Here is a 16,077-nt window from a genome sequence, read left to right as displayed (position 1 = left end):
TGATTATTCCACTGTGCCTGGCAAGTGTCAGGCTATACCTGCAATGCTATTCTGGCATCCCCAGTTCAAGAGAGACACAGAAAATCTGGAGAGGATCTCACAGAGAATTGTCAAGATGATTAGAGGCTTGGAGAAGCTGAAGGATGCAGGAATTAGGTTTGGGTTTTTTTTTTCAATTTACAGCAACAAAATTACAGTTTTAGAGAAGACAAGGGTAGTCTCACAAGGAGGCATAGCTATAGGACAAGAGGCTCAGGACATAATTTGCTTCAGGAAAACACTTTCTGAGTATTGAAAAAATAATAAAATTATATATGTATAAGTGTGTGTGTATGCATATATGTATATATGGGTTTTTTTGTTTTTCACCATGAGAACAATGAACCATCCAAGACTTGGTGCTGGTAAGTCTAATCTGAGGCCCTGCTCTCAGAAGAAGTTGCTTCACATGATCTTCCCAAGTTCCTTCCAATCTGGACTGTGACTATGATTGTCTCTAACCCATGTTGTTTATTTCTCCATCTGAAATGGCAAATGTCACCATTAAGTTGAGGAGGAGGGCAAAGCACAGTAGGTTACAGCTTCTCTTTGAGCCCCACCAGAGCTCTTCCTGCACTGTGCCTCCTGAGTGGCAGCTTGCTAGTGGCAACTGCTCTCATTGCTTAGGCCAAATCCTCTGATGTAATGCAAGAATAAATCAGGATGCTGGGCAGAGGTCTGCAAAGCTACCCATGGGAACAGGACATCCAAACATCCTAGCTCATTTTGAAACTCTCCTCTTTCCAATCCTAGCAGCAAGGTCCTATTTTTTACTTGACTTAGATAAACAATGATTATTAATTTGGTTTCACTTCTCAGAGGAAATGGTAGTACATTTCACATATGATTGTATATTTATATTTGATTGCAAAAGGGCATTCCTAGTAAAACTGTAAGATGAAATAAACTGATTCTGTACTTAAAAGACTTATACTGCCATTTGAAACTTTAATATAAATATGAACCATAAAGAACTGCTCATCAAAGGCATTTAGTTTGGCACCAGGGTGACAAAAAAACCAATACAAAAGACCTAAGATACACACAATTCTTTTAGTAAGATATTTTTAGCCTTAGACAGAACAGGGAAGGATGGGAAATCTTGTTTTCTCCTTCTCAGAAGGGAAAGAAAAGTCAGAAAAGACAGTATTAGTCACACAAGCACAGCTTGTGAGAGTCCTTTGACTTGACTTATTTTTTCAGTTCTTCCTCAGCAACACTTAAATACCTTTTAATTCAAACAATTATAAAAATTTTATAAGAGGACTCTATATTCAACTGCTGCAAGCCTTCTGACTCCTGTACTATTACTTACCACTCACAGCACAGAATGAATGGGCTCTATTCATACACTCAGGCTTTCAGTTACAACTGTGAGCTGAAATCTCCAGAGACACATTGCTTTTTCTTATTTGCAGAGGTAGAATTTCACAAGACTCAATGTCAGAGCAAGTCAGGATCCAAAATAGGAAGCATAAGAAAAGCAAATCTTCCACTGACTGCCACAGTCACTTTGCATGAGTAAGATCCATTCAGAATCCCACATGGAGACTGTACACTGAAATTTCATACATGCCTTACTCTGGCATTGTGGTGCACATACTAAAAACTGAGCCCTGAAACCCAAGATTTGAAGTGGGGGTTGTTCCTGTAAATTGTTCATCACCTGCAGCACTTAGAGACAGTCTCAAGAGCATCTGTCTCAAAGACAATTCTTGCTGCAATCCAGGAGGAATTTTATCTCCAAGAGGACCTCAAGATGTAATTCACACAAGAAAAACAAAAAACAAAACCCTCAGGACTACATGCTTTACTCTGCTTTTAGCATCTTGCTACACCAGTATTATATCTGGCTTATGTAATCTTTTTAGACTGAGAAAGCATTTGTTTCTTGTTTCGGTCAAACAGATTTTGTCCAAGAGCTTCTTTTGAACAAAATTCCTAAGACCTCTTACTGTACAGAACACCAGTATATAGAGAAAAGCTTCTTTACACTAAACACCTCATAGCATTTTGTCTTTGCCATTAATTAAACTTCAGGCAGGTTAGTAGTGAGATCCTAAATGCAGAGTAACTTCAAAATCACTGGGGACTGCAAAGGCATGCTATATACTTAGCTCCATAATGAATCAAATGCACCAACATTTCACAAGTTTAAAAACATTTAAATGAAACCTGGAGTGCAATTATTTAAATAACTGAGAATGTCTACCAGGGAAAAACTAGTAGGAGAAATTTTAAACCTGGATCTATGACAGCATTAAATAAAACCAAAATGCATATAGGAAAAAAAAAATCCATAAGGAGGATATGTGCAAAACATAGAAAATACAGTAAATTTTGCAAATCTAGTGACAAACACTTGCATCACTAACATGCTGTGCATCAAAATTAAGCATTAATGCATAGATACCCTTTTCTTTACAGTGTTCCCTTTTTAAACCATCCATTTATCTTTGGAGGGAAGCATCATTTCCCTGGCATCTGAAGTTCCCTTGGGAGTGGCAAGACTTTGTATTGCCTCTCATGTAGCCATGAATTTGACATCAGTGTTTCTTAAATTAATGTCTTTTAATACTTACTGTAGCTCAACTGCTTGGAAAGCATCTCTAATTTCACTTGTTGGCAGTTCTCAGAGACTGGCTTTAGTATTTTATGGGAATATCTATCTCAGATACCCCAAGCAGTCTAAAAAAAACAACTTCAAGCAAGACTAGTATAGTTCCTCTCAAGTCCCTTTAGGAAATTTCAGCATTCATTCTCTCCTAGACAGAAAGACACACTTGTCTCCACTGAAAAAGCACAGCAACTAACTTAGGTCCAATATCAAACTTATAGATGGTGACTGCTGGATGAAAACAGCACAGGTACTGGAAATCAATTCCCAGACTTGCTGAGATCACACAGCTCACAGTAACTGCATTTTACAGGTGGTTTCTCCTCTGTGGATAGTTCTCATGGTTTTACTAAGCAGTTTGTGAGATGTGAAGTTTTAGTAACAGCCCCAGTGCTAAAATCATATTATTATCTGGAAATCTCAGTTTTCATTTAAGGAAAGAAAAAAAAAAAAAATCATCTAATGTCCAGAAGCTGCAGCTGCATAAAAAAATAAAAGAAAAAAGATCCTAAAGATACCCAGTGCCAGAGGGTACTGGAACACAATGATGTGACTTCAGAAAAGATTTCTGGAAACTTAAGACACAATTTTTAAAAAGCTCAAGGTGATGGCTCTGGTATCATTGAAGCTCTATATAAATAACCCCTAAATATCAAACATTTCAATTTAGAGGTGATGTATTTTGATGGCCTTTTTACAAGTTAAACAGTTACATTATCTATTATATAAAGAAACACCCTTAAAATAAGAAAACCTTCAACATTTTTACTTGCTTCTACAAACTCCACTAATTCACATCATAGTCATGAGTGCTTTCATTGTGGTTTACAGCACTACTAAACCTCAACTCAAAACCAAATCAGGCCTCTGAGGATCAGGAAATTAATATAAGTAATGCCTAGGATCATCCTTTTTGTGCTTTCAGTTTCTAAGGTACCACTGGGTTGCTATATACTCATTTTCCTTTGAAATTGGAAGAAGTAAAATTTTTCTTGCTCTTAAATGAAATCTGGATTTTCACTCAGGCACACAGGAATAAAGGCTTTAAGAAAATTTTTCTGCATCTGTGATAAAATTGCAAATATGTGTTTTGTCTTATAGTATCCTGTGCCAAAATGTATCCTACCTCTCTTCTGGTAGAAAAGTCTCAGGTATTGGCATTCACTTGATAGCACCTAAACGTGAATCACAGACTCAGAATCATTTAGGTTGGAAAAGACCTTTAAGATCATTGAATCAATCAAGTCCAGCCACAACTGCATATCAATATCTGCTTTCCAAATCAAAGCATTTATGTTCTGCCATTGCATTCCTTACATAATTGTCCTCTAGATTTAAAGAATAGCATCCGTGTTAGATCAGACTCTTGGAGACATTTAGTGAAAAGACCAAATAAAGTACCACCTTGCACTTGCTGTCTATTTCCCTTAATTTTCCTAAATTTTTGCACCTCTGTTAGCAAGTGCCACAGTCATGAGGCATGGGAAGAGAGAAGGAGGTTGTCCTTACAATGGGCTCTTGCAGCCAGAGACGAATGAGAGTGGCGAGGGTGTAGTACATCACCAGCAGCAAGATTGGATTAGCATGGTGATACCAATGCAACTCCTGATTTTTGATGATCATCCAAGTGCTTGAGCAGTTTGTCTGAGTAAGAGAAGTGACACCAAACAACCTGTGAATATAAAAAAACAAAGCAGCCACATTAGATAATAAACACCAGATCTTAAAAATATTTAAAAATATTTTAGAGAGAAATGTTTTCCTATGTTTAATACCAATTGCTCTGTTCAAAAATAGCATCTGCCATCACATCTAAAATGCAGTGAGCATTTTTATTCCACATATTTAGTCAAAATAAGTGGGTTTTTTGCAATCACTTTTCAACATGAAAAAATGGGAGCATAATAACATTACAGCTACTACGTCCAATGAGAAAACTTGCAATGACCTGCTCCCTGTAGATCCAGAGCTACAGAAAGTGGGATGAGAAAATCTGGCTGCAAATCCATTTGGCAAATCACAGCAACATGACATTTCAGAGAGATTTAGTAAACTGACATATAACACTATTTCAGTCACCCTGCCAGGACACAGCTGTAAAGTATATCTTCTTGGCACACTGAACAGTTTACTGGTCTTTTCTTTCAAAAAGCTAATACTATTAATAAATTGTTATCTAACTATGCCAATGTTTAGAAACACACAGGGCTCTAGAGAACTCATAGCTTTTTTGAACAAAAAAATTAAAACATTCAGAAAGTCTATTGTTTCAGATGATCAAATAATTGAAAGAAGAAATACAAGAAAAATTAATTGGAAGTATTATTATCAATGACATAGGAGATTTGATGTTTCTGGAAAAACTGGGATTAGACAATATTTCTATCAAGTAATGAACATATGTTGGCAAAAAAACCTACTTAATATTAAAACAATTCCCAACATTTTAATTTAATACAAGATGTTGGATGCCTAGTAGATGTGTTAAATACTGAAACAAAACTAATAGGAAACAATAATTAATCTGGCTCTTTCATTGTAAAATAGCTTGCAGAATTCCAAAGTTAGGGGGTGAGCTACCAGTAGCATGTGTCAGTATTCATTATAAATACTTTTGTCTAATGACAAAAACTTTTTCTGGTATAATGTCTGAGAGAGTTTTCATTTTTTACCAAAACAAGGTCTGAGAGACAATTAAGAAGATCTCCTTATTGGTAGAAATCCCAAACTATTCTTCCTCTAAAAGGGTAAACCAAACACATTAATAAAAAAACAAGCCCAAACCCAAAACATGCAGGAGTTTCTGCTGGGGAATCTTTTAAAGTGTCTAAAAGTTTAGCTCTTCCTTAACCTAGTAAGATCCAACACGAAAAGTTGAATGAATACAAAGAACAAGTAAAGCATTCAACAGAGATTTTCTGCCTGAAATCTGCCTTTCTGTTGCTGCAAAGTGAGTGTGTTATACTTGTTCTTACTGGGGCTTTGTTGTCTGGGCATAACACCATTAACTGCCAGAAGGAGAGCTCCATAGCATTTCATTAAGCAACCAGCACTCACTTCTCATTCTGATTGCCAACACAGGCCAAAGGTATAAACTTTAAGACCTTTCAGAGCTTTTGGGTGGATAAAAAGTTGGGGAAAAAAAATTTTAAAAATCCTGCATACAAAGTAAATTGCTGTAATTTAAAGGAGTTGAACGAGCTGCATTTGGAGCTGACTCAGACTCAAACTTCCATAGCATCCAAGAACATTTGGAGTTGATGTTACAGTTTGGCTCCATCTGGGTGAAATTCATGCTGGATTGTATTGTGTTCCTATTTCTATCAGCATAGAGGAACATCTTGTTTATCTGCTTTCCTCTCTCCTACTGACTCGTCATTTTTGCTCATCAATGATCAGCGTTGTTGAGTTCCTATTAAATGCTGAATTCCTGTAAGTTTCATCTTTTACCTCCGTTTCACAACACAGTTCTCCATCTTTGATTCATTTTAAGCTTTTTAATGTAAGCACAGTATGATTCACACTATTTCTGTCTCATAAGCACCAGAATCAGAGTGAAATCCAATTCCTACTGAAATGCCAAGTCTTTCCATTGACAGTTAGTGATGAGTATTTCCTACAGAAATGAGGGAAAGTTCCTGAAGGTTCCCAGAACCTTCTGCCAAGCAGACATGACCTTCATATCACATATTCCATTCCTATAGCATGCTTTATAATATACTATAGCTAGAAAGTCAGAACAACTTGTGTTTTACTTTTATCTCCACTGAAAAGAAAACATTCCATGTAATCCTAATGGCTAGAAAATTTTATTATGTTACACTTACATTCTCATTCTCTTCATTCCATTTGCTAGCTTCAAAATATTAATACATTACAATATTGGACTGAATTCTGCTCCCTTCTGGTCCTGCATTCAGCAAATATTAAGAAGTTACAGCACATCTTTTCCCTTTAAGTTGCCACATGGCCAGCAAAGTAGTTTCATGTAGTTCACTTCAGTTTACCCAATGCATTTTGCTTTGTCTCATAAATCAGAGAAGTACAGGAAACACTCCTCATTTCTGATTTCTCCTTGGGCTTTGAGACTTGTTAATCACAATGTACTCAACACAATACTCCCTGTTTATCACGTTCAAAATTCACGTTGTCTTGGGAATTCTCATTCTGTCTGTTCTGGCCTCCAAAAATGCTACAAGATGATACTCACTCAATATTTATGCTTCAGCATTATCCTCAATGAGAACTGCTGGTGCAGAACATTTTTTAGAGGAATAAAGCCATCCTCTCTTACATAAAGCTTCTAATTACACAGGGACAACTGCCATCAAATGCATAAGCAATATAAATTAGGGCATTATTCAGTTCTGCACACTTCATTTTGCAAAGATGTCTTTACAGTGTCAATTCAGCATTGATCCCAACCAGATGTGTTTGAGTCCAACTCTGATCTTGGTGTGACTTCATCTTACCCAACATACATGCATGTCATCAGTAAGGTCAGAAGGAGTTCTAAGTGGGAGAAACCCACTACCAAACAAGTCAAGTACATGTGTGCCTGGATACAGAATATAAATAGAACAAATGATGAGAGATTTATTTATTAATGAATGCGTTAGGGTTTCCAAAAGACTACATGCAATGTCATAAAAAATGGAGGTTTTCAAGATGTGAATAGGTTAGTATTTCTACTCTTGCAAAGAACTAAAGCTAGATTTTTCAAAATCCTGACTGATATGCTGAAAAATGCATAACAGAAATAATTTGGAAGAAGTTACAGAAATTATAAAAGGCCAAGAGGAACTTTAATGTGTGACTGAGAAATGCTCTGAAATAACAGTGAAAAAGAGTTCTTAACATGAAGGTGGCATCTTTTTGTCCAGTTACTATCTATAAGTTTGTTTTCTTGGAAAAGATTCCTATTAAATCTGTGAATCACCCTTCTAGCAGATGGACCTTCAACTTTTATGACTTCCTGATAAAGCTGTAAGCTGTGACCATACAAAATTCCACTTTCTATATTAGTCTAGAACTCAGAAGAGGAATTTTAATTTCACTTGAAAACAGAAAAACAAATTCCTGTTACACCCAAAGATATTTAATCTAAGGAGCTGCTGAGCTAAGACTTTTATTGCATGCATTGCTTAATTATTACATGAATATATTATAAGAATTGGCATAATTACTCATGGCACTAAATATGAACAAAAAATAGCTATGCAAACAAAAACCATGTTTCATATACAGAACTATCAAAGCAGTCATTACATATCTGTTAGGGCTGTGAATTTTGCATTCACTGAATTTATTTGGAATTTTTTTTTTTTTGTAGAAATTCATGTGTAAGTTCAGATCCTGCATGTGCTCATGTTTTAGGAGTTGAATTCAGGCAAGTATTTGTCTTGTAACTTTCAAGGCCAGGAAAGGAAGTAACAATTCTGACTTCCTGCACAATGTAGGACACCAAATAATTTTTCCATTGAACAAAGATCTTGTGGTTGAATAAGAGTTTATAATCTAGAATGGCATCCAACCTTGACTTCAATTGATAGAAAATCTTCTACTGTCTCTTAGTCTTCTTCTGCGAGTTTTAGTTTCTGTAATGGTTTTGTCTAGATGAGATTTCCAGTTGCTGCATCTTCCTACAACTCCATGTGCTCCTTTACACAGCACTTGTCACTACACAACAGAGCAGAGAGTCGCTTTTCTATATCATACCTGAGTCTGCAAGAAGATAACACCTTGAAGAAAATGTCTGCATCAAAGCACTCTAGGAGCTGCATTTTCTGATTTAGCATTTAATATTACAGGATGCTTTTTTTCTGTGGCCAGTACCTATTACATGGTCATCCCCAGCAATGGCATCAGAACATTTTAGTGTGCTGAGCTGGATTTGGACAATCCATCTTTGTAGAACTTCTGAATTTGTGTTAGATTTTATGAACTGTCTGAATCTTTATTTCATCTGGATATCTTCTATTGCATATTTATTTCACTCTCCTCACATGAGAGGAGATGAGGGTGGTGCCTGCAAGTCTGGGGTAGCAGAATGGAATATCAAGACTGACATTTGAATGGCTGAGACCTAAACTTGAGATGCTTAAAGTGACCAAATTAGAGAAGAAAAGGGAAGAAGAGTAGAGTAAGCAGAGAAGAGGAGAATAAGGGACGAAAGAGAGCAATAAATTCCATAGAAATGGGCAAAAAAAATGGAGAAGGTGGTGGTGCCTGCAGTAGAAATATTATTTTTCTGGGGTGAAAAGGTCTGAAATACAAGGAGAGAAGACAGAACTTCATATTTCACAGTCCAAGCCCAGAATACTGAGTTTCATGAAGAAGGGTATTTGAAATACTGAAAGGGCTATGTTCCAAACTCTAAATACTGCTTGAAGAGTGAACCTGTTTCCAAACTTTGACTTAAAAGAGGTGCATGCTGTTGTCAGGCTTGCAAATGTTCTGTGGGTAAGAGAGAGAAAGGAGTGGAAGGAATTGGAAAATAAATTTGCATAGAGAAAACATCATTCCTACACAATCCTCCTAAAAGTCAGGCGTCCCTTTTTCACACTCAAGCCATCCTGTTGAGTTTTCCATACTTGGATGACAGAGTTACACAAAAGTTAAGATCCATAAACTTATATCCATAATGTCTCTTCCAAGGGAATGATATGAGCCACCCCACTCCTCCTCTTTGGGCTATGTGCCCAAAGCAACACATGATGCTGGAAAGCATTCAGCCAGTTCTATGGTACCTTCAGACCCATCCTTGCCTTCCAGAAGGTCATTACTCCCCAGGCTCTTGGCTGGGAATTCAGACCATACTGGGGCTACTGTTCCAGGGTACACTGAACTGACACCACATTTTTACAGAAGAACATTGGGAGGAAAGAGCTGGAAAAGTTAGCTGAAATACATTAGGCATCCCAAAGAATTAAGGTTAAGCAGAGCAGAAGGCATTTGGTTTCACGTGGCTTCTTAAAGGAAAAAAAAAAAAAAAAAAAAGAATTAATGGAAATATTGGCATTTGTCTTTCCAAATTATGTTATAAGATTCCACAGAGAAGGAGCTGATCCTTCGTGCCTCCTCTTCAGCTCAGCAGGACAACTGTGTAGAGATACTGCAGCCACAAACCTCAGTTCACAGCAGGACAAAAGTTATTAAATGTATCCATATTAGAATGATACAAGTTTTTAAAAGAATTGCAAGTATTTTTAGCTCTAAAAAGTCCTAGAGCCTGCTTTAGTTCAGACTTGGATAATTCAGAACTGGCTAGGTGGAACTGTACCATATTAATGACCATACAAAAATTTGACTGGGTTGAGAAGCATTATGATAAATTTCAGCTTAACAGTTCAAAACATTTTTTTTTTTAAATATCTGCAAATGTAGACTGGAATTGTTTTTCTTTAGCATGTTGCTATCCCAACACTATAATACAGGCATACACATAGCAAATAGGCTTGGTAGGTAAGTAGATCATTCCAACTTTTGTTTTAATGTCATCACATTTCTATAGCTCTTTAGCAGATGTCTTACGCCCCTTTTTTTTTCTACCAAGTTTTGGTTTCCATAGCTTCTATTGGATCAAAGCTTTTCTGGAAATGACAAAACCAGCTCTTGTGTATCTCTCACCCTCCTCTGAACATCAGTGACTTTTCTTTTAAAGGAAAACTAATTTCAAATTCATGAGAAACCTCATGAAAAAGTGAGTAGTTTCAAACTTTGTGCTAATATCATCCATATAATGAGGACAGAGAGAAATTACAAGCCATTAATCAGAAATCTGTTGAGGAGAAAGGATATCCTTAAGGGTGGTGAAAGGCATAAAAGCCTGCAAAGCCTGTAAATACAACACCTTTTTCAAGGAGGAAAAAAGGACCATATGAGCAGCTGCAATAGAATCACTTTGCTTTCAAATCTATTAACAACTTTAAACTAGGATGATAAATAGTATCTACTCTATAAACTGTTTTTTTGGGTTTTTTTTCAGTAACCAGGCAATCAAATTTCACTGTGACTATGTGATTGGAAGCTGTTAAGTAATAGGCCTCCATTAAAAATTACCAAAATTCAGACATTAAAATACTTCACATATCTGAAATAAAATAGCTTCCCTGAGGGATATTTAAGTCTGAACATAAAGATTTCTGAGATCCGTGGCACAATTTCCTCAAATAATTTAGCTTTGTACTGACTTTCTATTACAAAAGCTTTCATTGCTTTAGAAGTAATGATTCCCCACTGTTAACACTAAAAATAGATGTGGGTCTATTAATCCCTTGTTTACTGAGACAAAACCCATCTTCAAAAGCCTTAAATGAAGATTTATTCTATCAGTGGGTTTCTTCTCTGGATCCTCAAATTTTTTCATTGCCAACTTTGCTCTGAGTTTCTAGTGAGCATTAATATTGATGTTGCTCCTTTCAGCACATAAGCAAGCTAGAAAAGGAGCATGTTGCTGTAGCCTTTGGGGGCTTCTGCTGGGACTTCCAGAGGCTGTCATCTGATGAAGAAATGGATTGAAGCAGTGATTCCAGTCAGACATCTAAGAATCTGGCACAGGGAAGACTGCCAGACAGGATAGCAAGAAGGTGGTGAAATGGACATAAAGGTCCAGAAGAAATTGCATTAAGCCTGATAACTTAGCTTGAGTGACTCTGCCAACATGATTATTCCTCACCAGGGCCAGCACTGTCACTGCTTTGACAGCAGCAGCCTGGCTTTTGTTTAGGTTAGGCAAATAGTTTGTTTTCAAATAAAATTAGGCAAAAAGTTCCTTGTTCTGTTACTAAAATAAAACTATTTTAAAAGCAGCAGAAATTTGGGGGTTTGGTGTCTTTTTTTCCAGATAGTCTAAGCTATAAACCAGAGGCAACTCAGGGAGGATGGAGACTGCAGGAGTGAGGCAGCCTTGCTGGGGTGAGAGGATGGAGAGAGAACAGTCAGCAGAGAGAGAGAACTTCCCAGCAAAGAAGGCTGGTTGGCCCCAGTGATTTGCCAGTTGCTCATCTTCCTCATGTACACACATATTCTCTGTGACCATAAAGGAGCATGAAAAGCAATTAATGCTGAACAGCACCACCTGAGCATGGACAACACCCAAGCTGAATGGAAAAAATAAAAAATATTTAATGTTCAGTTGGACTTTCTACTCAGAGATGAAAGTAATGAGAAAACAGGTCCAGGCTTCTAAGGAGTCATGTGGGAAGCATGGGAAAGTCAAAGGCATGATCAGAAACATCCATGGACACAAAGGCTTCTCCCTGTGAAAGGGTGAACTTGGACACTTGAGGACAGAAGAGAAGGCACAGCTCAAAAATGGCATAGCTTAACAATAACATGGTTAACAACTGTTTTCTGTGCAAATTAGTAACTGAGCCTATTGGTTTTCCAATGTGAGTTGGCCAAGCTGCTGAAAGGAAAGAAGCCAACAGCCCCACCTCAAAAAGTCTCCTACAGGCAGAGCAGGGGAGAGTCTGGTCCCAAAACTCAACCAGTAGTGCAGACCATGGCAGCCTTGTTGTCCTAAGCTCAGGTGCTAGGAGAAGAACAGAAGAACTCATGTAAAACTTCAGCAGAAGTCACTGAGGAGGAGGGGACAGTGCTCAGAAAAGCCCACTGAGCATTAGCACTCAGTGGAGTGGTGGTGACCAGAACATGCAAGTGACCTGGTACAACAACTAACCATGCAACTGACTGAGCTTTACTGCTACCTCTTAGAGTAACAGTGAGGAAGAACAGAAATTGTTTTAAAGTGTAGCTTCATACTATTTTAACTTTGTGGTAACTTGGTCTGTGATCTAGGACTCAGACTGCAGCCAAAAGCTTTGTGCTTTATTCCAAGTTCTCGCTATCTCAGGAGGGTTATGTGATTCATCTAACTTCTCTGTTAGGGAATTTTTCCACCTCTGAAAAAGGAGTGATGATACTTTTCAGTCACACTGGGACAGTCTGCTAGGTTCAGTGATGCATGAAGAGGATAAAGAGATTTTCCACTTACTCAGCTGGCAGTGAAACAGGTTGAAAAAACCATAAGAGTGACGGATACCTTCATCAAGAGATTCTGCAGTAGAAAGTATGAGCAAAGAAAGTATTCTTTTTTAGCAGCAAGTGCACTAAGGCAGAAATAAAAGCTGTGATTCCCATTTGGCTTTAAACATAAAAAGAAAGTAAAATAGCAGGATATGGGAAAGAAGATAATGGGATAATGAACAATAATGCCCGAGAAATGTTTGGAAATTGCCCAGTTTAAAAATGAAAATGGTATAACAGCTGATTTTAAATTGGCTATAAATTGAACCTGATTGGCCTCAGCTTTTATCAGCAAGTTCCAAACTTCAGCTAAATGAATATAAACAAGAGATTAAGCACTTCCACTCTGTGTGTGTTTAGAGAAACTGGTGTAATCTGCCTCTGCATGGACAAGGACTAACTCCCCAGTGTGTGCTCGACTGAGGTTACTCAGGACTGCCTTGTCACCTCCAAGGAATGTGGGATGATTCATCTGTCGATGTTGATACATTGAGCTGAAAACACAGAGTGTTAAATATTCTTCATCACAATTTCTGGTGATGCCAGAATATACAGATAATTGCTCTTGAGCAGGCTTCAAGCAAACAAGTTTGTAAATCCAAGATAAATTTGCTAATTACAATCTGCATCTCCTAATACCACAGAATAATAGGAATACAAATCTGGTAGGAGGAGAGGGCTTTTGTCCCTTTTCTGTCCTTGTTTTCAGGCACTTGATCAATGAACACAGAATGAAGATCTGTGTTTTCAGAAAATACAAAGAGAAAACTAAGGGACTGCTTCTTTGCAGTCACCCTTTGCATGCCCACACAGGACAGGCTGTGATGGGCAGGGAGTCTATCTGGGTTGGGATTGGACACTTGCAAACCCATGGTGTGTATGAGGGAATGATCTGCCTCATCCCACCCAAGAGCAGAGCTTCTGCTAGCAGGGAGTGCTGATCCCAGAAGAGTCAGCTACCTGAGAGCATGCAAAATTGGGATGGCTATGTCATCAGACCAATTGCACCCCCAATTCAGATGAATCAGAGCCAGCAGGCAAGTTTATCACAGTGTATCAGCAGCTTTAAAATCTCTGTCACTTCCTTCTGTCCCTCTCACCTGAGTAGTTCAATGCATCCAAGGAAGAGGCGTGACACACAGCTGTGGATGTGGATGCATCAAGGAAGAGGCAGTTCACCAACATTATGTCACATGATGATGACTGATTTTTATGTTCACAGCTTACACTCAATTCTCAGATGCAGCATGGCTGTTCCTGGGAGTGCTAAGGCTCCCTTCTTCCCACTAATGAGAACCTGCTATGACCACAGCCAGCCCCACCAGGCTGCCAGGGGTCTCACCAGCGGCAGGCTCACCACTGCAGCAGAACACAACTGGAAAACCACTCTGTCCCACATGCAGAAAACCATTGGTTTTAAAAGATCTTAGCACATGTCTCAGTTTACAACCCTTTCAAGTCCAGTAGAAGACAGAGGGGTGTAAATCACCCAGGGTGCAATGTCAGTAATGGATTAAGTAGTGCCTGCTTATTCCAAGGCTAGATTTGGCACTCAGTGTAGGGGAAGGTGGTCATGGTGAGTGCCAAAAGCTATGCCATAAGGATGGAACTGGGAAGGGCTGCTCTCCAGGAAAATTGCTACTTGCCATTTCCTCTCTTGCTTTCCTCCATTCAACCTTTCCTGATAAAGAAAGCCCAAATAAAGCCACCTCATAGTTCAGAAAGAGATTATAATAGCAAGGATGATTACTGTCTTTTTTCAACACGAGAGCAAACTTGCATTTCTAAGCTGCTAGCAGAATCATTCACTTCCTGTGCAAAATATTTTTTAGTAAATATAAAGAAGCTGAAGTTCTCAGAAAGCCTATAGACTAAAACATTCTAAGGTGAATTAAACATCCTAAAATGTGGCACATTATAGAGCTAGTATGAAACTCAGCTGCAAATTTCTGTAAGAGTAAGGTCAAATACCTAATGTCTCCTCCTCTGAGAGAAATTGTGGCTCTTTAACCAGATCTGTTCATCGTAACCAACAGAGTACCTGGTATGTTTGGGAGCATGCTCTGCAACTGCAAAGTGTGTTTTTGCTGATAGAGGATGATAGACAAGTGCAGTGCAGTGTCTTTCCATGGCAAGTATCCAAGGTCTGGCCTCTGCCCTGGCAGTGGTGCTGCAGTACCATAGTGAGAAGTGCCTAAAAATACCAGGCAGAAGGCAAGAAAGCTACTGCAGCCAAAGGGCAGCTCAGTATAGGATGCATAAATGAGCTTTAAATACTCCATCTTTTCAAACACTGGCTTGTGACCAAGTCAAAAGGCAACCCCAAAAACCTCAGAGTTTCCTACAAGGTTAAGAAAATTCTGCCTCTCAGAGGTGAGTCACCTTTGAGACAGGTGCCAAAGATGGTCTGCAGCAAGGATTAGCAGTGGCTGCAGCTCAGATGAAACATCTTCTCTAGCTCTTGGCTCCAGTGGAGCTACAAAATCAGCAGCAGAGCAGGAGATCAGTGCCTTGCCCTGAAGAGGTAATCAATCAGCTCCATCTCACTATTTTGGCAGTATCTGCTCTCCTAATGGGATTTTATTTGCAAGTTTGGTGCCTAACTTAGAAAAAAATATTACAGCTGGATGTCCAACCATGATTTGACAACTCCAGGAACATTTTAAAGACAGTTCTTAGGCATTTATAACCCTTGTCGAACAGAGTATTTGGGCTACAACATCTGAATCTGTATCAAAGCTTCCAGGGAAGTCTAAATGAAGGATTTTGGACTGGACTCTTCTCAGATTAATTGGAAAATAAACTGAATATCCTAAATCTACCACCTGTAGTAGATATCTTTTCTCCAAAAGTAAAAGAGTAATTTAAGCAGGCTTATTATTACTGTAAAAGCTATTTAAAAAGTCCTGCTTAAATAGATTTATAGACATCTTTCAGATAAAAGTTTCCTCTTGAGCAAAACTTCTTAGACTAGACTTCCCAACTCGTACTGCAGCAAAGCAGTCAGATGTGCAATTCCAAATTCCCATTCACTTAAGAAGGTGTGAAATAAGGTACCCCTGTGCCAAGTGTGGATAGCACTACTTGGACTCCTAGGCTTGCCTCATTTTGTAAGGGAGATGCCTTCCATAGATGAAACCAGTTGTATTTAAACTATTTTGAACATTACTTGCCTGAAAACTACAAGCAGACAATTATAGGAAAGCACACAGCTTTTAATTTACATTGGATTGCTAGATCTTTATATTAATGTGGTTATAAGCACAGTTTTGGACAGGAATAGCTCTACTGACTCAGGACAAACCTCATACCACTGCACTGATCCTATTTCTACATGTTGGCAAGGCCTTATCATTTCCCCAATTACGTTTTGTTTGCCAAAATAAACAATA

The 16,077-nt window shown here is 38.2% G+C and overlaps 1 protein-coding gene across 1 annotated transcript in view; it reads right to left on the bottom strand.

Moving 5' to 3' along the window:
- The window catches only part of PIEZO2 (piezo type mechanosensitive ion channel component 2), a 284,392-nt gene that overhangs the window by 96,537 nt on the left and 171,778 nt on the right, over positions 1–16,077 (bottom strand). The window contains exon 8 of the mRNA XM_079302124.1: positions 4,166–4,328. Coding sequence (XP_079158250.1) covers positions 4,166–4,328 — 163 coding nt within the window. The remainder of the gene's footprint in view (positions 1–4,165; positions 4,329–16,077) is intronic.

The sequence above is a fragment of the Erithacus rubecula genome, assembly GCF_903797595.1.
Source record: "Erithacus rubecula genome assembly, chromosome: 3".
Lineage (NCBI taxonomy): Eukaryota > Metazoa > Chordata > Aves > Passeriformes > Muscicapidae > Erithacus > Erithacus rubecula.
The sequence above is the reverse complement of the archived record's forward strand: the minus strand, read 5'-3'. Positions and strand labels throughout refer to the sequence as shown.